Consider the following 25,894-nt stretch of genomic DNA (forward strand, 5'->3'; position numbering starts at 1 on the left):
ACCACCCCGTGTTTTTTTTTTCCTCTGCTGCAGCCCCTGAGCAGCAGACGAGGGGTTGAGAGGTGGGGTGGGCCGGAGATGGGGGAGGCAGGAGGGGTGGGGGGACATAAAAAATTCATTACGCTTAGTGGCACATCAGCAAGGGAGAGATATGACTCCTGAGGAAAGGAAGGGGGGGGTTGATAATGATGAAGAATATCAAACATAATGCGGCCCAAGTAGCTGCCCCATCCAATTTGTCCTCGTCGCGTGGTGATCGCTTCCTTCGTGTCTGCGGGTAAGAAACAAGCACCGCAAGGACGATGAAGCATCTCCTCATGGTACTTGCTGTTTAGACGCAAAGAATACAAATGATGTCAAGAGTAAAAAGAGACAGAAAGAATGAAAGAGGGTGACTAAAAGTAAGGGGGGAAAAAAGAGTCATTTGTGCGTGAGTGTGTGTTAGTGAGTGAGCTAAGGGAATGCAGGGATGCTTTGAAGTTCTCTGCTGACCCAGCCAGTCAGAAGCCCTCCTGGGAAAATACGAGACTACTGTAATAAGAGTTCCCCCGCTTATAAATACTTACCACTCTCTTACGAGGCATGACACCACATTTTTACCATACTTTATATTTGATAGCCTATGCGTGCATGTGATCAGGATGAGGCGGGATGGTTACTTGTATACAGTTCATGTGTCAGGTGCCCATCTGTGTCTGTCAGAGATGGGTAGATGTCAGCAGAGGCATTGCTTCCTTCTCCTGACAGGGCTTGATCACTGCTCTTATGAGAATCGCACGCTCCCAGGCTCCCCTTGCCCTGCTCTCATTTCCATGTCTCTGACACATGTTCATTTGCGTGTCTCTGACATGCGGATCATGTTGCGCACGTACAGGGCCGCGGCCTTTGATCCTGGAAGGCACTGAGAGGCGCCCAGCACCCATGAGGAGAGGATGCTCCACGCCCACAAGCGGAAGGAAGTTTGGGGGCTTGATTTGTATCGCCGTTAATAAGTGGGGAGCTCGCTGCTGATGTTCTCGCAGGTGTGTGTGATCTGCAGTATTTCAGTTACTAGTGTGTATTTGAGTGTGTGTGACCAGTTTGAGGAGACTTACACGTGAAGAGGGGGCACAGGGGAGGGCTCGTAGATGTAACGTCCCTGGGCATGTCTGTCGTCAATTGGCACAGGAGGGTGGAAGGTAGGGAAGAACTGCGGTGCAGCTGTATAGAATGACAGGAAGAGAAAGACAAAAAACATATGAGACATGTTTTTTTCTTAACACTTTGTAAGACCACTGGTTCCTCCAAAAAAACATCGCCATGTGAATTCATTCCCTCCTCAGCTAATCTAAATAGCAGCTATAATGAAAGGCAGTGGTTGATGGCTATCTTTCAACAGACCCACCCAAATGAGACTTCATTAAATGCACTGAACTAAAAGCTGCGCTGCTCCAAAATGTTCACTGAGGAAGTCTTTGTAAACGTCTCAAGGCTGACAGAACTCAAAATAAACAGTGATAAATAACCGTAAGAAAGGCAGCCAAATGGCACATATCTCACTGTACCAAGCATAATATGGTTTTGTACAAAGGATAATGTTTAAGTACAACCAATGAAACGTACAAAACCAGAACAAAAACATCCTTTTCCGTTTCAGTGTTTTGTCACAACTGCCAGGGAGAATCGAGAGGCTTCTTTTTTTTCCCCCCTCCAGATAAAACATTAAAACATTTGCATAATACGAGCTTCCAAGCCTTTCTCTATTTTTACCCCTGAAATTGAAACTGTTGTGCTGCCACTAGGCTGGATTCACATATGTATGCACTCATCTTCTAACCTTAACTGTGCTCCACACCATAATCTTAAAAACTAAAGCTGGAATTTTGTTTTGCAACTATGCATCCATTGTTGGACAAGTCGTAACAAGCAAACCGTGAGTGGGAATTTTGCTCAAAGGCTTGCCTACCTGAGGGTCGAGTTGTGAAACTGAAATGGTGTAACTCTTACAGAAAAACAGGAACAACAACTATCACAAACAAGGAAACTTTTTGGGGTCCACACATAAACGAATAAATCACACCTTCGCACACATACAGTATTAACACACATCGCTTTATTGCCTGTTACTGAGCCCATTGCCAAGTTGCGTATCACCACCCTGAGGCAAAGCATGTGTCAGCATCTGTATACCTTCACATGGCGAGTCTCTGAGGCTGCTAGCTATGTGTTTTTGCTTGTAAACATTTCATAGTGTGTGCCAAAAGGGCAGATGGCCAAACGGTGGGGTGCCCGACAGCTCTACATGTGTTTAGTCCATGCCCAACACAGCTGCATCGCCAGGCAACACAGCAGGTGTTGATTCCCCAGCACCACTCAGGTCTGTTTACCTCATCAGTCATTCTTTCATTGGGATGATCATTGCCAGCCTGAGCTAACACAGCTACAATTAAATCAGTTTGGTGTTGTTTGTAATCTGCGGCAATAGAATATAAATCTCACAGACGTAGTCCAGGGATTTAGTATTATAGTTCTATGAAGTTGAGCCACTTGCAAGAGACAAAAAAAAGTATCACAGGCCTTCCATTAAAAATGTGTAGTCTTTCAAACTGAGATGTAACTTGAGTATTTTTTGGAAACTTAAGAGAGCTCTCTCCAAAGCCACAGAGAAAATTATACAGCTGTTTTCACAGGCTGTAGTACTCCGTATGTGTGATAAATTGACTTTGACATGTTAAATTGGTGAAATGCCCTTTAAAGCCTAAAATACTGGTGCTCTATGACGCACTTTAGGACACTCTTACACCTGGAGCAAATTAGCAAACATCCTTGTGACAGTGCTGTACGTGCGTTTTTTGCTATCGCTACATAGCCAACGTTTGCACTAACAGCTGTTTACTTACCAAGAGTTAGAGTCGTTGTTGAGGTTACAAGACAAAAGTTTAGAGCAGAGCTGCTACTTCATCTCCTCATGTTGGACTGAGGCCAGACTAGACGCTACGCAAGTTACACACTATCGCAACGAGACGGTAGGTGGCTAGCTTAGCCGGTTAGCATGCTAAATTCAGTAGAAGAAAATTAGCGACATAAAAGCAAAACAGGTTAATATTGGTGTTGCTTTCCACAGCTGAAGGGCTGCTGAAGGAATGAAGTCTGATGCTGAACTCGCTACGTTTCCTCTAAAGTAAGTGAGTAAACAGCTGTTAAGGCTAACGCTGGCTGCGTAGCAATAACAAACAAACGTAGACATGACACTGTGATGTCCCGGATAAGAGCAAATCTTTTAGGGGAAACTGCGGTAGAAAAAGTCTAATGGATTTGGCTCTTCAGATGAGGAATCAAGTAAAATAATGCACAAACAACATTTTAATTCCAGGTCATAATTCAAAATTCACTTCATCAGCTGTGCAGCAGCCCTATTAACATTGTATCTTACATTAGGAAAAAAAATAGAGGTCTCTAATTTGTAATTACTTTTTGCTGATCATTTATGTTTCCAAATACACTCTGAAATATCACTCAGAGCAATATCAGATCAAATTATGGTTTGCTTAATGTGCTTGCTGAGTGAAAAGAAAACTTCAAGAAACTTCCAGTAACCACACTAAGGGTTTTCATCCTGTTTTCACAATAGCAGAGATAAGTAGTAAAAGCCTCCTCCATACAGCTCTGGCAAGTATCTGACCACTCTGTCTCTGTCTGTTTGATAGTTTCCTCCTGATGACTCAGTTTTGGCTTGGCTCACCTCAGCTGATTCCAGAGCTGCTGAGGGAAGGAGGGATGAGGGGATGCTGGGATGGAGAGATTGGCTGGTGTTAGACAAGGGCAGAATCTGCCTTGTTTACTCTCCACAGCTCCACTCCTGGGCTGTCGGCCCTCGGCTGTCAGAGCCGGAAATGAACCTTCAGGTTTTCCCGGGGTCTATATACCGTGTTGTAGCTTGATGGGAGTAAAGGCTTCATGTTCTCACTGATCCCTGCCCACATTGCAGGAACTTTACACTAACCTCTGTCCTGTTGGGCAATGGGGGATGACTGGAGAAGATTAAAAACTGTGAAATAATTTTAAAGACTCCACCCCTTCACCCCCGCATCAACACACCTTCATTCCCACATCTGCCTCTCCTCATTGAATTACCCAGATCCCCCTATGTTTATGTCTCTGGAGCTCCTCACTCAGCACAGCCCTGTGCCTAGACTGGACCCTTATTTTCTTACTCCTTCATCACTCTTTCCCTCCCTCCTCTTGCTGCGGCCCATGACTTTGCCGCATGGCAAACTGTTCCGCAGAGGTTTATTTAAATTTAACTCAGAAGTTTACTTTACCATGGCCCTATCTAAATAGAGCCTGCCACCTCTTTTACGCCAGCACAGCTCTCCATTAGCAAGCCAAACAGCCCTGTGTCACTGGAGGGAATGTATACAGTCGCAGAGAACAGAGGGTGAAAGGGAGAGGGGGAGAGAATCCATCCTGCAATCCATCTCCAGTGTTTCCTGTAGGGACTCCTTACTGTTTACTCCGGGACTAAATTGCCCCTGCTCTTGTGGATATTCAGGGGTATTCTCGTCTTCTAATACAGAATACAGCTGGAAGGCACATAGGAAGCCAATGCTGCAGCCACACACCACAGCAGCCCCAGCATTCCTTCGGAAAGTGTAATCACGATGGTTTGCCTTGGTTGCATATGGTAAACCACCACTGGCAAAGTGAGGATTAAGTCATCCAACCAAATGAGGAAAGTCAGGAATTCTGGAATACTGGATATCAGGGTTTTCAAACTTTTGTGAGATGCATCTTTTGAAATATATGCAGTGTAATTTCATAGCGTTTTTACCAATTCATCAGCTCTTCAGAACTCTTCTTAAACATTTTAATGAGTCCAGTGCAACTTTTCAGAGCAGCATTATTAATTTTAGGTTTAAATTTTTCCTTTTTCATTCTTTCAGGAGAGGGTTGGGAGTCATTAAGACATGATTACAAATGGGTCTTAATGAAAGGGCAATTAGAGGTAAACTTTGACCAGGCTCATTAATTCTAATTCAGTACAAACACACCATGCTTAGGTCCAAAAGCCAGCTTCTCCTTCATTAGAGAGAGGATGGTAATTGCCTTGTCCTTTATTGGACACTTGAATAATTTCAAAAGAAGGGGGAGGACATGGGGAGGATAAAGCCTAAAGCATATCATTTGCAATATCCTTATTGGTTAATCTCCTTTCATAATGGAAGTTTTACCACAAATGATCTTCACTGTGCTTTGGAACATATGTGATGTGATACTTTAGGAGAATTTGAGCTGTCACTCACAATTTTGATTTGGGTTTTGATAATACACAAACATTTTCTCTTCTTTCTCTTTTGTTGTCAACTCAGCATTGTGAGTTTATTGTCTTGACGGCTAAACCTGGGCTCCTCCTCTGGGCTCCGGTGAGGGTTCACTGACTCTGCTCTAACAGAGTGTCACCCACAGCCGAGGACGAAACACTCTTCCATAAACACTGCGCTTCTCATCGACGCGCCACTGCGAGAGCACAAAGAGCCAGTGACAGATTGTCATAAGCGACTAAGGCGGAGTGAGAAAAGGGGCTGCTGGGGCCTGCTCCAGAGGTTTGTGAATTGCTAATGTGGAACATATGAAGCCTGTGCTGGGGCTGTGACTGCCAGATTTCATTATGCCACCTCTCTCCCCGCTCATGATCTCACTGCTCAGGCACGCTCGTCTGCAGCGAGGCCCGCAGTTACACCACAATTCTGCAACACTTTGCAAACTGTATGAAAGATGCACCAGACTTTGTCTACTTGCATGTTTGCAAGTGCATATATGTGCATCTCTCCTCTCAGGGAGTTAGTACAAGTGCATGTACATGAGTTTGCTGTGCAAAAAGAGGATAGTGCAGTTCAGGGTGCATTTTATTAGTGGTGTTTTTTTACTTACTTCTGAAGGTGGCACCTTGAGATGTTGACACACTTAGAGCAGTGGTTCCCAATATTTTTACATTATGACCCCTTAAGATGAAGTGAGGTTCTTGTACTTCAGACCCAAAGAGTGTTTTTCCCCTCTCAGATTGTTTCATTTAAGTAACTTTATAGACCTGTAGAAGCATCAGGTATTCAGCAAAAAAAGTAAAGATTAAATAAAAGTCATAAATTACTTTTAATCCTGCTTTCCTTGAGAAATGTGACACTGGGCCTCCCATCATTGGCAGAGGATGGAGACGAAAAGCCCTATACAGTAGAAGTAGCGTCGAAGCTGGCTCGATTGTGAAGGCGAATTCCCCCTCTGATCAATCCCTTCACTCCCAGTCTCTCAACATGTTTGCTTACACTGAGACCTCAAGCTGTTTGGACATGTAAATAACACTTTGGGAGACTAAGCTCAATGGGAGTTGCTGTTGACTTTTGGAGTGCTTTGCTTAATTATGGGTCCCAGATTGTTTCAGGTCTAATGGCCTAATTACCGCTGTATAAATTAGTCTAATGTTCTTGCTGTGCAAAGCTTCCTCTACTGTATGTGATGTTTGGGCACTAGAACAGAGAAAGATAAAAACAGGCCTTTATTAAGAAAGAAGCAATAGTAAAAAAAAAAAAAAAGAGAGAGAGAGAAGAAAACAAGCAGAGAGGTTAAATAACAGAAGAATGTTAAGTGCTGGCTTGCCAATCTCTCTGCCATTCATCATATACGCAAGGCTGGCAGATCACACTCTGCCCTTCCTCTGTAAATCAATAGATTTTTTTCTCCTCCGCTGTGTTCTGCACTGTTTTTGCCTTTGCTGTCTCTCTTGCTCAACTGCTCTCACACCCTTAAAACACAAAAAGTCTCTCTGTGGGTAAAAGTAATTAACATGGTGAAGAAGAAAAACAGAGCAGAGAGGAGAAGAGAAGAGAAAGTGAGTGGTAAAAAGAGAAACACCAGCTATGCACGATAACAGGCTCTCTGTTCGAGTATACATTCCATCGCTACTAGCTGTCAGAAGTAATTTGTTTGTCTAGACTGAACAAGTCGGTCAATGCCCATCCTTTCTCTTCATGGTTCTACAAGTCTATGCATATTTGCACTGGAGCTTAATGTTCGAGCAGGTTATCTCTTTGCACCAATATTTACAAAGTTAAGTACAGGATAATTTTTCAAGGCTTCACTCTGCTCATATATCATGCATGTGACATGCAGCAATGCCCGGCCAAATTTTATCTAAGAGTTAAAATTTTTACAAACAAGAAGTCCAAGTGTACGTATCCATTTGCAGGACATTTATCTGAAATAATATTTGGAAAGAAAGCCATTTTTAGTAACCAGAAGTCAAGAATCGGGAGTGATGAAGACATCTGTGCTTCAAGTAGCTTGTAGTTGCCTCTTCTACCCCCTTCCTTCTCCATAAGTCACACAAATATCTTGATGGAGCTCCAGCATTTGCAAGACATTTACAAAGCCAAGTCAATCTTAACAAATTACACACCAGCGCAAGGACCCATGCCTTGCTAGAGAGTAGAGTTAAACACGCACACAGCTCTTCCAGGGGCCCCAAGCACCATCCAACCCCTAGCCGTTCCCGGTTTTTACATTTTTTTTTCCACTCCTTTCTTCCCCACCTCCCTTTCCTCCCTGTATCCCAGTGTGGATCAGCGAGTGAGGGTTATTTCACGAGGCCTCTGCGGAGCGCCAATCTATCTCCTACGTTTGGTGAATTTCTCCAGATTGGGATAAGCTGGGGAGCAGAACAAAGCGTTACGCGTTGGCCCTTTCCCCTCGCTTCAGCACCCTCTCTACCCTACCCCACCCTCCCGCCCCCTTCTCCCCCCACCCAGCTGAGGAGAGATTTACACAGCAGTTTAGTAACTGAAACACTGCACTACACCTCTCTCCCCTTCCGTCTCTCACATCTGTCTATCTCCTCGTCTCCAAACAGTGATACCTCTCAGAGAGAAGGGAGTTGATTTAAACCTCAGGTTAACTCACTGGGACTTTGCTACATTTATTTTGCTTTAACGCCCCCTGTGTGATTTATTCTAGTCAAATACAACGCTGCTTTAGGGTTTGATCTTTTGTGAGATCTTTATTTAGGAATTGGGGTCACAGAAGAAATGAAAAGATGCACTGGTTCCACAATCTGTTTGAAAAAACTCCTTTAAATGCCTCATCATAGAAAATGTATGCTGAACTATATATGTATATATGAGCCAAGGTCTTATCAGTGACAGTGTTCACGATTACCACAGCTCTATCAGACCGCTCTGTGACAGACTGACCCCCTATAGCCCTGTGTCACGGCTCCTCTCTGGGCCTCTATAAAACTGCATATGGCTTTATGATAGTGACTGTGAGGCTAATACACCTGCATCACAATAACACAATGACTGGATTCTGTTTGGGGCACCTGGCCAGCTTCTCAATTTTGAACCATGCTGAGAAGCCACTAACCGAAACCAAGTATTTTTATGTAATTTTGTTTACAAAAATATATTTCTATATTTTCATCACAGTGAGTATTTTGTCACCTTCCTTTTTTTGTAAAAATTATGTATTATTGCATGGTAATGCTGTTACCAAAGAAGGGGCCAGTTTAAGAATTCCCCTCACTGGTGCATTCAAGGGCACATCCAAGATTTGAAGGTGAACCACCAAAAAGAAACTCATTAGTTAACTACATTGATAACTACATTAAGGCAAAACCTAGAAAAGTGAGGACATCGCAAAAAATGCTAGCTTATTCCAGTTTTAAAACCAACTCTGGAAACTGGAAGTTTTCTTTACAATCAGGTTGAGTTCATAACTGGCAACAAAATTTTCTGGATGATCTATCTCAAGCAAGTTGTGTGCCTCTGCAATATGGTGTTAAAATTTGTGGCAACCAGTGGCTGCATAGAAAGTGGGAAATCAATCTAGAAATATATTGTATCCTTTGGAAAATGGTTGTGCATGCATGATATTAAGTTTATAAGCTTAAACAAACCACCATTGTAGTCCTTTAATATATTTTACAATCAAATGGTATTTCCTATGTGTTGTAAATCTATTCCCCTATTTTCCACCAAACCTACACAGACATTAAACAAAGTCTGTGCAGGCCTCTGGAGGTACATGGCCATTATTTGGGCTAATGGAGGAAACTGTGTGTCACAGAGCAAAGACAAAGCCCAGTGTCACAGCAATCAGACAAATGGCTGCTGGGCTCTGCAGGGCCAGACAGGGGTCGACGCTTCTGGACCAATTAGGTCTTAAGAGTGCAGCAACATCTGGAATTTTCTGATTCTCTGTCTTTTTCCACTCTCTGTGCTCTTTGCATTGCTTTCACCTTACCCTCTCTTTCACCCTCTCCCTCACTCTTGCATCGCCCTCCTAATTCTTTCAATTAATCCTGCTCTCTGCCTATCTCTTTTTCTTTGCCTCTCTCATTATTCAAAGCGCATCCTGCTGATCTCTCCTCTTTCCCTCCTCACAGCATCCCAAAAACAAGGACAAAGTTGTAATCCATTTACTGCACCCCTGTCAACAGATTCTACCCAAATAATCCTAAAAGACTTACAACCAGGCCTAGGTACTATCATGGGAAGGGGAGGAAAGAAGGGGCAGAATGCACAGGGGAAGGCAAGTGAGGGCCATAGAGAAAGAGGGAAGAGAGAAGAGAGCATACAAGGGGAGTAAAGGAGTGAGGCAACAGACGGAGGGAACTTGTGTCACAGTGATTTGAGTCTTTGTCACGCAGGTGGCGCCCAGGGGTTCCCTCAGCCTGGGCAGAGAGACAAACTGGGGCCCATGTAAACCTTAAAGAGGATTAACCCTGCCGGAGCGCTTTAATGAGACCTGAAAGTGCCGGGCACCGGAGAGCCCCACTGATTGAGCCGCGCTTGAGTCGGCTCCCAACGGTCCACCAGCCCAGTGGCCCAGCAGCACTGCTGCAGCCCCATGGCCTACAGCTGCCCGCTCACACAGAGCCACATCAAAGCAGCCTGTCTGGGAGAACCCCGAGACGGGGAGAAGGGGAGGGAGGTGGTGGGCATAAGGGAGGAGGAGAGTGTGAGTGAAGGAGAGGTGGGAGGAGGAGGGAGAGGAGGGTGCCTGGATGGAGGAATCCCTTATCTCCTCCTGAGAGGATGCTGCTCTGTGGTGCGAGATTGTCTGGAGCTGCCACCTGTCCCAGGCATCTTTGAAGGCAACAGTAAAGCCTGTGATGGGCCTGACCTCCTTGAGCTCCCATTCTTTTATGTCTCTCTTCATTTTCTGCTTTGTTACATCCCCCCTCCTCCTTCTTCACCACTCTCTCTGGCTCTTCTCTCTTTTTCTTACCCCTCCGTCTCACTTACACCCTCAGACTCAGCCCTGACTCCCTTCTTCTTTCTCTGGCGATATCTTACATTTCACCAGGCTGCTGCAAACATTTTAATTAGACTGTGTTCATCAGCCTCCTCCTCGTGTAGAACAATATATACTTGCGACCCTCCAGAGACAAGAGCGAGATAGGGGTTGTTGGCTGAAGGAATACGAGCGGTTATCTTTGCCACTATGTGAGAGGAATGCAAATATAAAAAAGGAGCGATGAGATTTGGATACACAGGAAACAAACGTAGAAAGGCATGAAATAACTCTGATTCTCCCGCAGCACACAGAGGTGATTATCCTACTGAAGACTACAGGGGTAACTTAAGGAGGGGAGCAAAGCTTAATATATTGTGGCTTTAACCAGCTAGCTGAGGAGAAGCCCCCATGGGTGTTTAGACTTCTTGTTTTTATAGTATTGTGCTTGATGTTATTGTCTCCAGTGGTGTTTGCTTCAGCTGATTCTCCTTTTGGATGGACAAAACACAGCAAATCTTCACGACAACAGCAAAGTGCTATTGTTCCTACTTGCATCTGTGACTTGACTGATTAACCAATCTCATTTGAAAAGAAGTAAAACACACTGACAGATGTTGCTACAATGATACCAAGAAATGCTGAGTATTTCTTCTTTGAACATCTTAAGTTCTCTGGAAATTCTTCTTAATTCTTCTGAGCCCCTTCACATCTAATCTTGTCATTGTTAATATTGTTCGGAAATATTCAGTTCACACGCATCAGCTTTGTGGTAAGAGCACCACACGACCTTAAGATGGTATGAAAGTGCATTCTTAAAGCACTTCAAACTCTGCTTAACCCCCTTAAATCATCCAGCGCTACAAAGGGGCACATGCATGTGAGAATATGGCCTATCTTACAGCATGAGATGCCTCTAATAAGCTGTATAAAAGGGGATCATCTGATTATCCCTGGTGCGCTGGACCAAGGGGCCACAGCAGAGCACAGGCCCATGTTGTTCTTTCTTGATGAAAGGAGGTGGATGGAAGGGATCCCTCTCCATTGCCTGCAGTGTGCCCCAGGCTTCTCTGTGCCGGCACACCGCTGGGGGACTACACCGTGCCACCGCGCTCAAAAAGCCAATATTGAAACAATCACAAAGACAAACACTTACCCTTGAAACAGGCACGTGTCTTCTCACCCCGGGCTTTCCGCTGCACTCCCCAGTTCTTTGTAGGGGGAGGATGTTTGAACCTGTATCCCAGCCAACACGTTTAAACCAACAAGAGGCCAGAAAGTTTGTTCTTTCAGTGCAATTTCAAAAGAGCACTCTGTAACTTTTATCTTCCTAAACATACAAACACTTTATAATCACGCTTTCTTGCTCTCTTTGCCTACTCTTTTAAGACCTCTGGAAAGGTCCATATGAACTGAATGACCAAGCACTGTAATTAACTGTAGAGAGTCCAGGGCCATTGTTGTGCAGATCACGTTCAGTTTGGTGACAGCTAGCTCATTCAGTTCAGTGGTCAGCTGCATTTTGATATTGAGGCAGACAGACTGACGCCGTGGCAGCGGCTGGCGTGCTACGGCCCAGTAGACTTGAGATCAGCTCGCCACAGCAGTTTAGAAGTTAACCCCTTTGACTGGACACCCACAGCCCCCACCCCACCATAAAACCCCGGGACTGGTTTTGCACCATGGCTCAGCATTCCCTGCTAGCTTTCCCAGAACACAGGGCCAGTATGATCCAGGTAGCAGTCACCTTTGGCCAGGCTCAGAGAGCAGGGTTACTGTGATACATGTGAAAGAATCCTTCAGCTGAGAGATCCATACCTCTACTGCCTCTAGCTTAGCAAGCTTGGTTTCTGAGATCAGTCAAGGACAGCAAGGCTTTGGTGTGGGGATTACGCCATGGCAGCCAGAACTGGGCTTGATTTTTTTAAGGAGCTAACCCAAATACAATTAAAGTGATAGACAGCCATCACAGCCTGGAGACACACTTAATGTGTCTGGTTTACTCCTATCAGTGACCTACTGTTTCACAGATAGGGTACAGCCAGGAAACTTATGTCACTTCAGTGCCAAAATACTTGAGTATTGTCTCTCTATTGTCTAAGCTTGGCAAATGTAATTTCCTCTAGTTGCCTCCCTTTCACTAAACATTCTCGGGTGTTTCAGTGCAGTTTTAACATTTGCAAGAAAGCCATTGAAAAGGATGTGCTTTAAGTCCCTCCATGGATGTGTTTAGTCTGGCAAAGAAGGGCAAGAGACACTTTAAAGAGACACTTTAAAGAAGAGGATCCCCTCTGAGGAAGCAGAGATGCGTCGCCAGCAAGTGGGCTCGCTGTTGCTGCAAGACCACTGACCGGCTAATCGGCACACAATGTAAACAGATGTCGGCGTTGCGCATCCCATTCACACTTGTACACAATTAAGATCTTAAAAAAAGACTTCTCCCTCATTAATCCTCATCTCAATCCTTTCTTCTTATCCCACAGCAAAGCCCCATGTATTAGTATCATGGTAAGAAGGATATGGACTCTTATCCAGTGTTTGCCCAAGAAAAGCGGCTAAGATTCAGGCATCACCACGATTAGCTAATGGTAACAATGGGGGCAATGTTTCCTTAGTGCCTCCTCTTTTCTGCGCTGAAGTGGGTGTAAAAACCAGAGTAAACACAGTCTTAGGCCCTGGACGTAAGAGGAGTGGGAGATCACAAGTCTGGGTGAATAGCAGAGATTTACTCAGAGCACAGACCCCTGAAGATAAACCCCCCTTTGCTCTCCTCTCGTTGTTCATCTCCCACGCCTCCCAGTGCTTCGCCACCATGTTAACGACCCAGTGGCCAGGTGTGGGGAGGCTGCAGGTGTCATCGCATTTAGGCACATTAAGCACTGACACACAGCAGCGCTAAGAGTAATCGGATTTACCTGGCTGTCTGCTGCGTGGCGTGGCGCACTGTGCAAGCACAGCACAAAGGCTTAGGGCCCCCTCTCCATCACAAACACACACACATGCACACACCTGGGATGAATTTAGGAGGTGACAAAGCCCTCATAGAGAGGGACTGCCACTGGTGGAGTAAGAGCTGTGTGTGTGTATAAAATATGTGCGCTCACATGTGTATGGAACCAGAAACCAGAACAGGAGCCAGTGGCTTTTTACACCTTGTGGCGCAAGAGTGGCGACAGACGCTACAGGCTTCTGGTTCAAAGCAGCTGAGGGAAGGGAGGGGAAGCAGAGGTTTTTAGGGGGGCCCTTTCGTCCCGCTGACCCTCAAGACCGCTGGAGCTCCTGGGGATTGAGCTCTAGTACTGGGTTCAATCAGACAGAATGGGACCGCCGCCTTCAGGGACACCACATGTCTTCAACACCTGGGGCCAGGAGGAGGTGTTTAACGCAATGCTCTCATCTCAGATCATAAGTCTTCCTGAGCAGAGTCAGGATCACAGAATTGAAAGAGAAGATCAATGGAGAACAATAGAGGCCATTCAGAGTATATGTTTTTTAAGTTAAAATTAGAGCTTATTTTTTTCTTTATTGGTTTGTTTCTCTTTATTGCACTGGCAACCAATCGGGTCTTGGGTTTTTTATGTAATTCTTACATATCTACTGATGCTAGGGCTACCACTAATTATTTACTGTTTACTATTTTTCCAAATGATCAATTATTTTGTCATTTGTCTTTAAATAGCTTGTTTTGTCTGGCCAATAGTTGAAAGCCATAAGATATACAATTCACAATTATACCAGAAAGAGGAAAGCAGCAAATCCTTGTATTCAAGAGGTTGCACATGGCAAATGTTTGGCATTTTTACATGATAAATTGAGGACTAATCAGTTATTAACTTGCTGTTGGTCAACTAATTGTTTCAGCACTGGCACTAAAACTAGTGCAGTTTAGATGGAGAATAAAATCCATGTGCATTATGCCTACAGCTTCCCAGCAAGCACCACTGCGCTCTAGTCTCCTCCGCTTCATATGATTGCAGCCTTCCAGCCTCTTGAGCCCCTGATGCACAAAGAAAGCCTCTTGAAGCTCTACGGCCCTTTTGACTTCTCCTGCTGCTTTTGAACTCTCTATTTCAGACTGTGACTTTTCCACATGACCCCAAGCCTCGCGGTGACCCCCCCTCACATCCTCCCACACCCAACTCCCCTCCCCACTGCTACCCCAAGGCTTCAGTGGTCTGGAACCACCAGAGCTCCTTCACACATACCCACACACATACATAAAATGAGAAGTGGCAGTGTTGCTGAGTTAGGTCAGGATGTAATGGGCAGTAATGTTCTGCCCTCGAGGGTCCTGTCCACAGCACCATTGCCTGGTTTTAAGTAACCTTTCCCTTAAAGAGGCACCTTGGTGACTCCCAGGCACCCAAGCACGGGGGAGTAGTAGTTAATGAAGTGGCTGAATAAATAGAGTTACAGTATAAGGTTGGGGTCCACTGGACTTTTCATTACTGCCACTGGATTAAAATCACTCTGTCCCACTCTGTCTGCCCCAATTCAGAGCCAATTTAACCAAACTAAACAAGCTATCAGATCAAATTCTTGTCTGCAGGCTTAGTCCTGGCTACAGTGGCCGCTGAATTAACCTCCTAATCAGCCTCTTACTCCCCAATCATCTATCTCCTGTTCTCTCTTTCCACATACACAACGCTTCACTTTCATCTAACTACTACTGTCTAGCTCACCTTTTTTTCCAAATTATCTTCAGTATTGCACTCAAGCCACAGCTCTCCCTTCACCTCAATCTCTCAAGCTTCATCTCCATTAGTCTCTCTCGCTCTCTCATCGCCTTTCTCTCACAGTCTCTGAGTCCCAGAGAGGGGAGAGAGAGAGAGAGAGAGAGAGAGAGGCAGAGTAGGGAGTGGTGAGGTTTGACTCGCCGCTGCTTTCGGGGCTTTGAAGTGTGTGTTGATGAGAGAAAACGGAGTACTGTGTTCAGACAGGCCCCTAATGAGGGAATTAAGAAGCTACGCTGGTCGTTCCCCATACTAACTTCCCAGGCACAAAACAAGACAAGTGTGTGTGCATGTGTTCACAAATGTGTGTGTGTAGAGGCAAGAGCAAGAGCGAGTGAGGCTAATCTGTCAGACTTAATCAAGCATCTGGCAGTCCTGCCTCTCACCTACAGTAAAGAGACAAACTTGGCCTCAGTCTTTGGGGTGCTACAATCTTGTCCTTGAGCTGTGCAGTTTCCTAACTTTAGAAAATCTACAAGTTTTTCACTTAAAAAATAATTCTTTTCTAGCTAGCGGACTTACGATAGTGTGAGTCTAGGTAGCCATTGCGGGGGTCCATAGCGAAGAGGGTGCCTCGGTATGGCAGGGCGTGGTCAGCCAGGTGGGGTAGGGAACCGTGCAGCTCCTTTTTGAGCAGGGAGGGGCGTTCCTCTGTGGAGGTGGAGGGCTCCTCGCTTATGCTCCTGTCGGGTGCGCCAGGTGTTGGGGCCTGGGAGCTGATAGCATTGCGCCTCTCACGGTGGTAAGGCGTACCTGAACTCTCATCCTCTGTTAGGGTAGATATAGATGGAAAAAGAGGAGGAGAATATGATGTTAAAACTTTGGAAGAGCTGCAGATTTATTATGAGCAGATACTAGGAAAAAAGTTGAGAGCAAGTGTGAGAATCTCTCCCTCCCACATATACACACACACACACACACACACACAGCTGAGCACACACGTTCTGAACACCCATATACATGGTGAGGAAGTCTGTTCACGTAGAGGGAGCGGGTAAAGGGAGGAGCAGGGGATCAGCTTTCTACACCTGGAACCTACTGGGCATCATAGGTGTAAATCTGCCAGGGTTTTCCTGCCACAGCGCCAAATGTGTGAGTTCAGAGGTAGACAGCGTATCAGCAAACGGACACCGTGGATGAAAAAATCCCAACCTCTTCATTTCACACAGTGTTCGAGGCAGCATTTCCCAAAAGTCTGTTCTTAAATTCAGCTCTGTCTGTTCTTTTTATAAAGAAATGGATTCCCATGGAGGAGGCAATGGAGGCTTTCAGCCTGCATTCCAAACTGCCCATTAACCAGCGTCATGGGTTGTATCAACCCCACCCTCCTTCACTCTCTTGTTTGCTTCCGCCTCTCCCCCTTCTCTCTGTTCTCAAGCTAAATCTTTCTCTCTCCGTCTGAGGGCAAAATTAGGAGGAGTGGGGTCTCTGGAGAAAGCTTCCTGGCATGCTGGGTAAAGGGGATAAATGTGGAGTTGAGTTCAAGGGCTGAGCTCTACCAGAAAGACGTGACCCTTGACCTTTGGCCTGACCTCTGAACTGACATGTATCAGTGTCAGTTAGCCTCCTGACCTGGAATTTGTCCTTTCTGTAGTACAATACTATACAGACTAATTCAGAAACTGGGAATCACATTTTTTTATGATTTTATTTTATTTTCAAATTTCAGCAAAACAGATTGAAAGTGAGTAAATTTTAGGTAAACAAAGTTGAATGCTAACTTCATTTGAAGAAAAATTATAGAAGGCATAACAAGTGTTAACATTGGTGTTGCTTTCCACAGCTGGAGACAGCTCTTGGCGAATGGAGTTTTATGCTGAACTTGCAACGTTTCTTCTAGACTGGTAAGTAAACAGCTATTTACTTATATACTTATATATAGCACTATTAAGAACTTCCTTAAATTAAGATTGAACATGTGTCAGCACACACTGATGAGGGCTAGATGTCTGACATGTTATAAGGTCTAAATGTTTTGTATTTTGTGCTCTTTAGTTTGATCATTTGCTGAGTGAGACCTCTTACTTTTTGCCCCAAGCAAATTCTTCAAAGTCAACTCTTTCATTCAGTCTGATCCACAAAGTCTGCTCTCATCATTGATTAATTCATTAGCTGCTGCTCTGAATGGTCTCCATGTTCAGCCCAGGTTATATGCAATTGTGATTTCAGCACTGAGTGTACTGTTGTTCACCAGTACACTCCAATGCTCTTTCTTTCATTAATGTCACTCACTGAGAACCTGGCAAAATGTTACCATGCTGGTTCCAGAGGTACTGTAATAGCAGCCTAGCAGTACAGGGCTCCCCCACCATGCACTGCAACCCAATAGCTTCCAACTGCCAATTAAGAGTAGAGGAGAGGGCCAGATTAAAGAGCCCTACCTTAAGAACTGAAGAGGGCCGGGCATAATGCTGTACCACTTCACAGAAGAGGAGCGATCAGAAAGGGGGAGGTTAAGAGAGAGAAACAGAAAGAGAGAATGAGATTGAGAGAGTGCAGGAGGAGCAACCCATGGGTCTCGCTTTTATTCCCCTCACTCTCCCACATCCATTACCTGCATTCGGGCCAGCCATGCCCCAGCGCAGTACTGGCAGCAGATTCAAGGATTCTTAACGCGGAACTGAAAGGCAGAGAGGCAAGCTGCTCTCATCCGCAGGAAATGACAGTGTCAGTTATGATATAAGTATTTAATCCTATACTGCACAGCCAGTGATCTTATTAAGGGAATAATGGCACTTATGCGGTTAAAGCTGGATTAATAGGTCTGCTCTTGCAAAGCGCAATATTAACATAAAGGGATTTTGGAATTGGGTTCATTTCTTGACATGGTTTGAAGGAAGTCGAGACTGTAAACTATGCTGGGAGCAAGCACTGCTAAGGGCAGAGCATGTAGCTGTGTGTAGTGCAGGCTTTCCACTGTTTACTCTCAAGCACTTTTCACATCCAGAAAATCTAGCATTACATCTGGGAAAGTAAAAACTGTACATATTTATGAGCTCTTTTTCTTACTTTCATACTGATATTTGATGTTTTATAAATAGATTCATCACTAGGGCTTTAGATAGTATAGCAGTTAGGAGACCACTGGGCACTAAAACTGGCTTAAAACATCTTCCTGCCAAACTTTCACAAAACTACTGAGGAGATTCAACTGCTTAGTTAAAAAAATATTCTACGCATTCCTATTTTTCACTATTTAATTTGTCCTCACTCTCTTCCCGCATGTTTCTTGCTCGTTCTTTCTTTTTTCTCCTTCTCCAGTGTCCCCCCACTGCTATTCAGATATGTCTCACCCCTCCAAGGGAGGTCAAGCGACTAACAGTTCAATCACAGCTGTGTCACAGTCCCACCATCCCCCTCCAGTCACCATGGCAAGCCCACAGGGGGGTTCATCATTCTACCATATACCACCTTAAGGGCTTCATTACTTCAGTTCATCGCACCTTAAATGGTTAAACAAACACTCAGCAGCACAAGGGTCAATTGACTCCTAGGACTGGTGGAAGAGAAGAAGTCTCAAGTAAGGTTTCTCTTCTGTGCTACTTGTACCTGCCTGATGGAAACTTTTTGTATCCTTATAACATGTCAAGTATCTGTCAGAAAATGTGCTAATGAAGACAGAGCAGACACAGGTAAACACATGCAACTTTGAAAAGTTCAACCCTGCAACACTTCTCTAACTCTGACCATCAGCCCAGCAGACCCTTTCCCTTTTTCCCTCCCTCATTTTTCATTCCTCTTTTATTTCCTCTTTTCCCATGGTTGCCGCATCCAGTCCTCTACCAGTTTGCAGGTCTATTCAGCCCAACACAAAAGCAGCAGGCCGGTCCTCTGTGGACCAGAGGAAAGCAAGCCTCTCAAAAAAACAGAAAAAAGAACCATCCCGCTCTCTCTCTATGGTGATTGAATTTCTTAACATCTTTTCAAAAAGCGCTTAAATGCCTGGAGGCGAGAGGAAGAAACAAGCTAATGGTGGATGGGGAGCACTGAACAAATTTCAGAGCCCTTTCCTGCTCGCGTTTGAGGTTGAAAGCGAGCTCCTGCCTTTCAAGTTTCAAAGTCCTCCTTCCTCCTGCAGTGTCACTGAAGGATTTGAAAAGAAGGTAATTGTGCTCACTGCCATCCTGATCAGAGCACACGCCCCAGCTCTAGTATTTCAGGAGCTTTCTCTGCCACTATAATGGTACCTGGTGCTCCATTCCTGCATTCTTCCTCCCTTACTACTCTTTCTCCTCTCTCTCTCTCTCTCTCTCTCTCTTTCTCTCTCTCTCTCTCTCTATAACCCTCTACAAATTCGCTCTCTCTTGCTCCCCCTCACTTGCTTTCTATCTGTCTTTCACCCCCAGCAAGCCACTCATTAAATCCTAAAACCCAGGTTTCTCCCTTTTTTCCCCTTGTCTGGGGTCTCTATTGTAAAACTCTGGTTCGAATACCTTCAGAGAAAACCCTATGCATGGCCTTTAATATGGCGGTATAAAAGAGAGCGTGGATGCAATGACAAAATGAAAATTTAAAAGAGATAATGAGATATGGAGTGGGGCCAGTTCCTCCAAGAGTTGCATTCTGGGACAAGGGGGGCTAAAGTTAAGGGTGCCCAGCCAATTCAAATGAATGAAAAGTGAAACAAAACCCTTGGCTTGTTGTTTTTGAAGGTATTTTCTGGAGACTGAGGTTAAGAACAAGGATTGCTTTTCCTCCACATGCCAATCTGTCCTTGACACTCAAGCATCTTACTTGCCCTCCAGCCTGAACTCATTCAGACGGCGAGTCTCTAAAGCTGGGACATGTATGTTTCACGGGTGCACAAAGGGCCATTGCACATTGTAACTCTCCCCCCCATTACCGCCTTTCCTAAAAGCCTAAACATCAGAGGAGGTGTTGTTGTACCTCTGAGCCAAAGCCAGACATGTGCTGTGTTCCACCTTCGAACTTCTCAAAGCACTGTTGTCAGTGGCACAAACAGATTTTGGCTGGAGCACACGGAAAGTGAACGAGGAGGAGGAGAGGAGTGGAGGATATACAGTGAAATCACAAAACACTTCTTCAAAGCTCCTCTCCTCCTGTGCAATAATCTCTTGCTCCCTTTTTTTCTTTCTCTTGCAAATCAACTCCCGGGAAAGACTCGAGACTCCCCAATTAACAATGAGAGGGGGAAGAAAAATTCCAGCAGCTGGCTAGAGTTTAATAAGAGCACCTCTCCAAGCGGCTTAGGCTTATGTACCTGATTCACCGGCCCTGGCATTGGCACTATAGACAGAGGGAATCATTCACGATTAGCGCAGACTGAAAGACAAGGGAGAGAGACACCGCTCAAACTCCACCAAACCCAACACAACAAGAGCGCAGGGGATTACTGCAATTGTGTGAGGTATTTTTTTCTGATCAACTTCTTGGCTGACGGGCTCAGCGCCACAAGGAGCTTGGTGCCTTCCCCACAACAGAGTTCTGTCCTGCATTATGTGAAGGTTACAGAGTCCTAATGGAGCTTCCTGCATCTGCCTAAAAAGGGGTGAAACTCCATAACAAACAAATCTAGTAAATGTCAGAAGGCAGAATCAGGTCATTACCCTGATATCTGTGGGCAGGATAGTTAGCAATCCCCTGTCAAAATCTCTGTCAGAGCTCTGGAGAGTTTCAACAAACATGAAGTTCACTCCCTCTAACTTCGCACTCATGTTTGATTCTGTCTCTGCAGAGTGAATCCGTTTTGGTAGATTATTTAACCATAAGCATGTGACTGATGTTTGGATGAATTGCAGAGAGAGGCATGGGCAGGTCAGGATGTTCCCTCTCCTGGTTAGCAGTCTATTGTCAGCCAATGATTTCCCACGCAGCGCCCGCAAATGCCCTCTTCAATATTCATCTAGGCAAATTCGACAACTCCCACATCTCAATTTGGCTCTCGGCAGCCCAGGCCCCCAACCCCCAGCTCCACGGCCCCGCAGTCCTAGCCTGTTCTCTCTGCCGCCGGGGGTCTGCTGGGACGCACCCCAGAGCTCAGCATCTCACAGTTCCAGCCTCCAGGCCCCGGGGCTGGGGAGGGGCAAATCAAAGCCTGCGTGGCTCCTTCCTTCTATCCCTGCGCTCACCTCAAATCAGCCTCACAGCAGGGTTGTGTCGTGCCAAGCCTCCGCCTGCCCCTAGCTAGCCCCTTATTCACCCAATAGGGGCACAGGCCCACCATAGAGCAGCCCGAAACCCCACTACCATTTCATCAGGGCCACATTGTGAGGGAGCAATGAGCATTGCAGTGAGAGAGCTGAAAGCCTTGACTCTAAAATGAACACTGATGCGTTTTTGACCATGGATAGTTACAGCCTTTAAGGTTTCTCACTCAAAGGGCACCTTGGCCTGCATTCTTTAAGGAATCAAACACTAAGAGATGCATTTGATCAGGACTTCAAAGCAAAAAATGCCATTTAGTGCTTCTGATTGGCTCATAGATTGCATTAGTACTGCTTCAGCCATGATCAGCCATAACCTGTTAGTTATTTATACTGTCCTCTGTAACAATACAAAATGATTGTGTGCTAGGGCAGAATTATGTCCATTTGGGATAGTGGGTCTTTTAGGGTGAATCTGGGCACACTGCCCACCAGACCGGAGTGGGCCAGCTTTCCACTGGGCCTCAGCATTGGAATCCCACTTCTGACACCAGAGTGATCCGGACCAAGTCTGTGGCACTCAGATTAGGAACAACTCGCCAAGAGAAACGGATATTCCAGCCAAAGCAAAGAAACACAGAGCCAACAGTTAGGATAAAATAGAAAAAAATAATACAGTGATTTCAAGCACATCAAATATGATCCAAAACGCCACTGTGGATGTTTCCCACCTTACAGTGTAGGATGATATCATAAACCTCTTTCATTTAACTTTTAATAGTTCAAACTTTATGTCCACGTTGCATTTGTTCCCTGAGGATGCTTATGTAAACATGCTATGATGTTGTGTGATTTTGTTTGCATAAAAATGCACATTCACACATTCCGTTACATGTGTTCAGTGCATTTGTGTGCAGAGAGGCCCCCATTAAGATAGTTAGCCGGCACTTACTAGGAGCTGGATAATTAGACACTTCAAAGGCACCTGCCCGCCATCCCAGAGGGGGCAGGAATCGCTGCCCCCCGCCCCGTTTAAAAGCATGTTAACTCCTATCTGAGGCTAGCAGGCTAATTTAACTTTTGACATTTGATATCTAAGGAATGAGAGGGATCAGCCATTTAGCTGGAACAGGATTACCCCCCAACAGCCCTCCTCCTCCTCTTCCTCTCCCTCCCCTTCAACCCCAAAACCCCCTCTCCCAGTCAGGCCGGATTCATTAATTTTCCTGCTGCTAAGCACTTTATCAATGACTGGTGAACGTCTAAGTCCAGAGTGGACTCTCTCTCTCTCTCTCTCTCTCTCTCTCTCTCTCTCTCTCTCTCTCTCTCTTCTGTGGTGATTAGGCCTGTGGACGTTCGGATCTGTCTGTCTAATTCACTGCCTGCTCTGTTACCACAGATCTGTTCTCACACCTGCTATGCAGCTCAGTAAACAGAAGTGAAACTGTCTCAAGAACCAGGCTAATTCTGAAAACTTTGAAAATTTCAAAATCTTTTTGTAAAGGTCACCGTCCACACTAAAATGCCTATACAGCAGGAAAATTAATAAAACTCTTCATGCCATTTTAGGCAACAAAAAACTGTATCTCAGCCCACAGTCTGATCAGGTATTGAGTCTCAGGTGGTTCAGAGTCAGTTTTGTCCCCTCCTGCCACCCTCAAACTTACAATTCAGTTATCATTTACATTATTTTCTGTTTCTGCCCTAATACATGATCACAAATTTGTCTGACATAATAAACATGAATACTGACTTGTACTGAGTCTACAAACTTTACACAGTCCTTGACCAGGCTTATTTAACTTTTTTCCCTGTCCACACTGAAACACATGCCATTTTTGGTCCTATCTGCTCTATACGCCATTTCATGGTGTGGCCAAACAGTTGGCACAGAATTGTAGGTTACATTTGCCAGTAATGATTTTATTCATTGTAAATCTCTATTTATTTCCAGCGCAGAAGCCAAATATATTCAAATATAGTCTGGAACCTTTGACATATCACAGGTATAGAGGTGCTGGGAATTAATTTGCATCCATAACTCTACATTAGTCTCAGTCTAATGCTCAGTCTTCTGCTGAATGTCTACATTACAGGTTGAATCAGGGGCTACACGTAAGTGTGACGGATCTGGGTTAAATGAACAGCACGCCCGGGCCTTTGATGCTGCAGCTGGTAATGCTTACTGTTTCTAACCCGTCACATTTGGACATAAGGCCTTTTTACCAGAGAGCATGACAATCAGAATTCCAAACTACAAGCCAAATGCCATAAAAATAACACAACTCAACTGACTCCCTCACCCTGCTCCCATAGTGAGGGGCTGTTCTGCACATGCATAAAGTCACCTGGTGGTTAAAAAAATATAATTGAATCAACTTTTTACCCTTAAAGCTTGACACATTAATTATTTAGAATAACATTAGTTAATTTTCCACTTTTTCCCATCAAAACCTACAAGGTCCCAAATCACCTCACAAAGAATCCTTTATAAACCTATCAATCATCATTTGCCTTCCAACATCCTATCATTATTATAGCTGACGGCTGGACAACGTTTGCTACAAAATATCAGACCTGACCCTCACTGGCCTTTTACAGTGTCTGCAGCAGGCAGGGAAAGCTCTGCAGATTAGAGGATCTGCCGTGTTGGCCAAACAGACTTAACCACTGTCTGCTGCTGGAAAGGGGCTGAAAGCTGGGAGTGGGTAGGGGAATGGAAAAGGCACAAGACTTTCTAATTACTTTCTAATGCAAAGGAGAGCAACAGGGTGAAGGTCACAGGTCTGGATGATATGTGAGACTAGTGGCTGGAGCAATCGCATTGTAATGTATGTCACAGGTTAGATCAGCCAGCATGCGTCATCTTGAGGTGTCCAGGACTCACTTCGTAACTAATTTGAGTTGACTGGCAGTAGGGGGGGACTTCTAAGGCCTGGATATGCATGAAAGAAAAGTCGATGGTACAAGACTGTGCACATAAACGATGAGCACTGGGGCGTGAAACATCTGATCGCTGAGCTTAAAATTCTGTTTCTTGCACCACTAATGGGGGCAGAGGGACTGAAGCTAGAGGTTACATTTTGTAGAACCCTGTTAATACATTCAACAGGTCAAATTAGTTCACCTCCTGATTCTGGGTGAATTCTCAATCAAATTAGAAATTATGGAGCCACGTTTTGTCACTCATTTCAACAATAGAGATATCTGAGACCTATGGGTCAACCATGTCACCTGGAAGTTGTGGATAGATTTAGGGCCATTCACCATTCCATACTGACAAAAAAGGCCTTCTTAGAAACAAAGTTTTAATATTTATAATCAATCCAACAACCATTTATCCAAGAGAATCAAAAATTTCTATGTTGAGGAGCATTAGTAATAGTGTTAAAAGAAAGTCAAGTGCAGATATTTGGTTATAAAAAGAGTGAAAGCTGCTCATTTAATGTTTCATACATGGGACACATTCCTCTATCTGACCTTGTATAAAGGAGCTTTTTTCCCCTTGATCTTTTCACCTCTCAGTTTCCCTCATCATATCTTCTGCTTCAACACACTCTGTCCTTACGTCCTCCCATACTCCCCTCCTGTTGCTGTCCGCTCTCAGTAATGAGCTTCCCTCATGTATGACCTCTCCTGTCATTCCCGACAGTGGAGTCCTCCTCTCCAACTCCCACTTTTGCCTCCTTCTCTAATCTCTGCATTACTTTGCCATTAATCCTACATTCCTCACAAGGATGGCCGCTGAAGCCCAACTGACATGCTGCCTTTATAATCTGGTGCTCATATTGGAATGAATCAGTGGGATGGAGGCAGAGCAGTGTTTGAAATTACCATAGAAAAAGACTTGCTGCTCTAGGCTACTTTAGGATTCACCTGTAGCATGTAGTGTCCGTCTCCCTCTCCATCTTTCATTCCCACTCTTTTACCTCTCTACATCCCACCTCCTGCATTTCATTCTCACTCTCTCCCTGCTAATCTCATGCAACTCACTTCTGGTTTCCTGCTGTCATCCCTCACTCTCCCTGGTCTTCTCCCAGTTCTCATGTCTTTCCCAAATCTCCTCAAGCCCCCTGCATCTTCCCCTCATCCCTTTCCTCACACACTCACTCTCTCTCTCCATCAGATGCCTCCCTCCATCCATCCTTTCTCCCTCCCTCCAGAGCCGCAGAGGGACTGTTGGACTCATGCAGCCCCATGCTGAGCTGCTCCAGAGCCAAGCCAGAACAAAGAGCCCATTGAGCCGAGCGGAGACATAATGTGGGCCGCCTCTGACAGCACCGACGATGAAGTCATGAGGTCGCCAAATAGTTAATAATGACGGCCCCATCCTCCAGCTGCACCGAGTGTGTGTGTACAGTCGTCAAGGAAAGCGAGAGAAAATGAGAGGTTATGTGTCTGCATGCATGCATAACTGAGTGTCTACAGTATGCAACGCGTGTGTGCATATCTTAAAGCATGCGGATGGATAAAAAGCTTTTAAGGGTGTAATGAGATACTCCATGACACTCAAAAATGCGCTCAATCACTTTGTAAATACCACAGAGGAAAAACAAAACCTTCAGAGAATTGCACTTTTAGTTTTGGCTTCGCTCCAGCTGCATTGAAGAACACCCACCCCACCCCACTCCCCCCTTTCCTTATTGGAGTCTGTCTGGCGCAAAGTCTGACATGAGACACATCTCCCCGGGACTGGAGCTGTCGCTGCAAGGCCCACACTCCGAACATCATTAGACTCACAGCTCCAGGTGAGATCAGGCAGGGTAGGAAAGGCACAGAGAGGTGCTTGTGTAT

General features: G+C 45.1%; 1 protein-coding gene and 1 long non-coding RNA gene across 2 annotated transcripts in view; one reads left to right on the forward strand and one right to left on the reverse strand.

Annotated features, from left to right (window-relative positions):
- Positions 1-25,894, reverse strand: part of gli3 (GLI family zinc finger 3) — a 90,790-nt gene that overhangs the window by 40,079 nt on the left and 24,817 nt on the right. Inside the window, exons 3-4 of the mRNA XM_018700797.2 lie at positions 15,519-15,764; positions 1,095-1,200 (exon numbers count right to left, since the gene is read on the reverse strand). Coding sequence (XP_018556313.1) covers positions 1,095-1,200; positions 15,519-15,764 — 352 coding nt within the window. The remainder of the gene's footprint in view (positions 1-1,094; positions 1,201-15,518; positions 15,765-25,894) is intronic.
- Positions 2,794-25,894, forward strand: part of LOC108900016 (uncharacterized) — a 30,601-nt gene continuing 7,500 nt past the window's right edge. Inside the window, exons 1-2 of the long non-coding RNA XR_007809418.1 lie at positions 2,794-3,160; positions 16,780-16,840. This is a non-coding gene — a long non-coding RNA (uncharacterized LOC108900016). The remainder of the gene's footprint in view (positions 3,161-16,779; positions 16,841-25,894) is intronic.

Source organism: Lates calcarifer, linkage group LG24 (genome assembly GCF_001640805.2).
Source record: "Lates calcarifer isolate ASB-BC8 linkage group LG24, TLL_Latcal_v3, whole genome shotgun sequence".
NCBI classification, from domain to species: domain Eukaryota; kingdom Metazoa; phylum Chordata; class Actinopteri; family Centropomidae; genus Lates; species Lates calcarifer.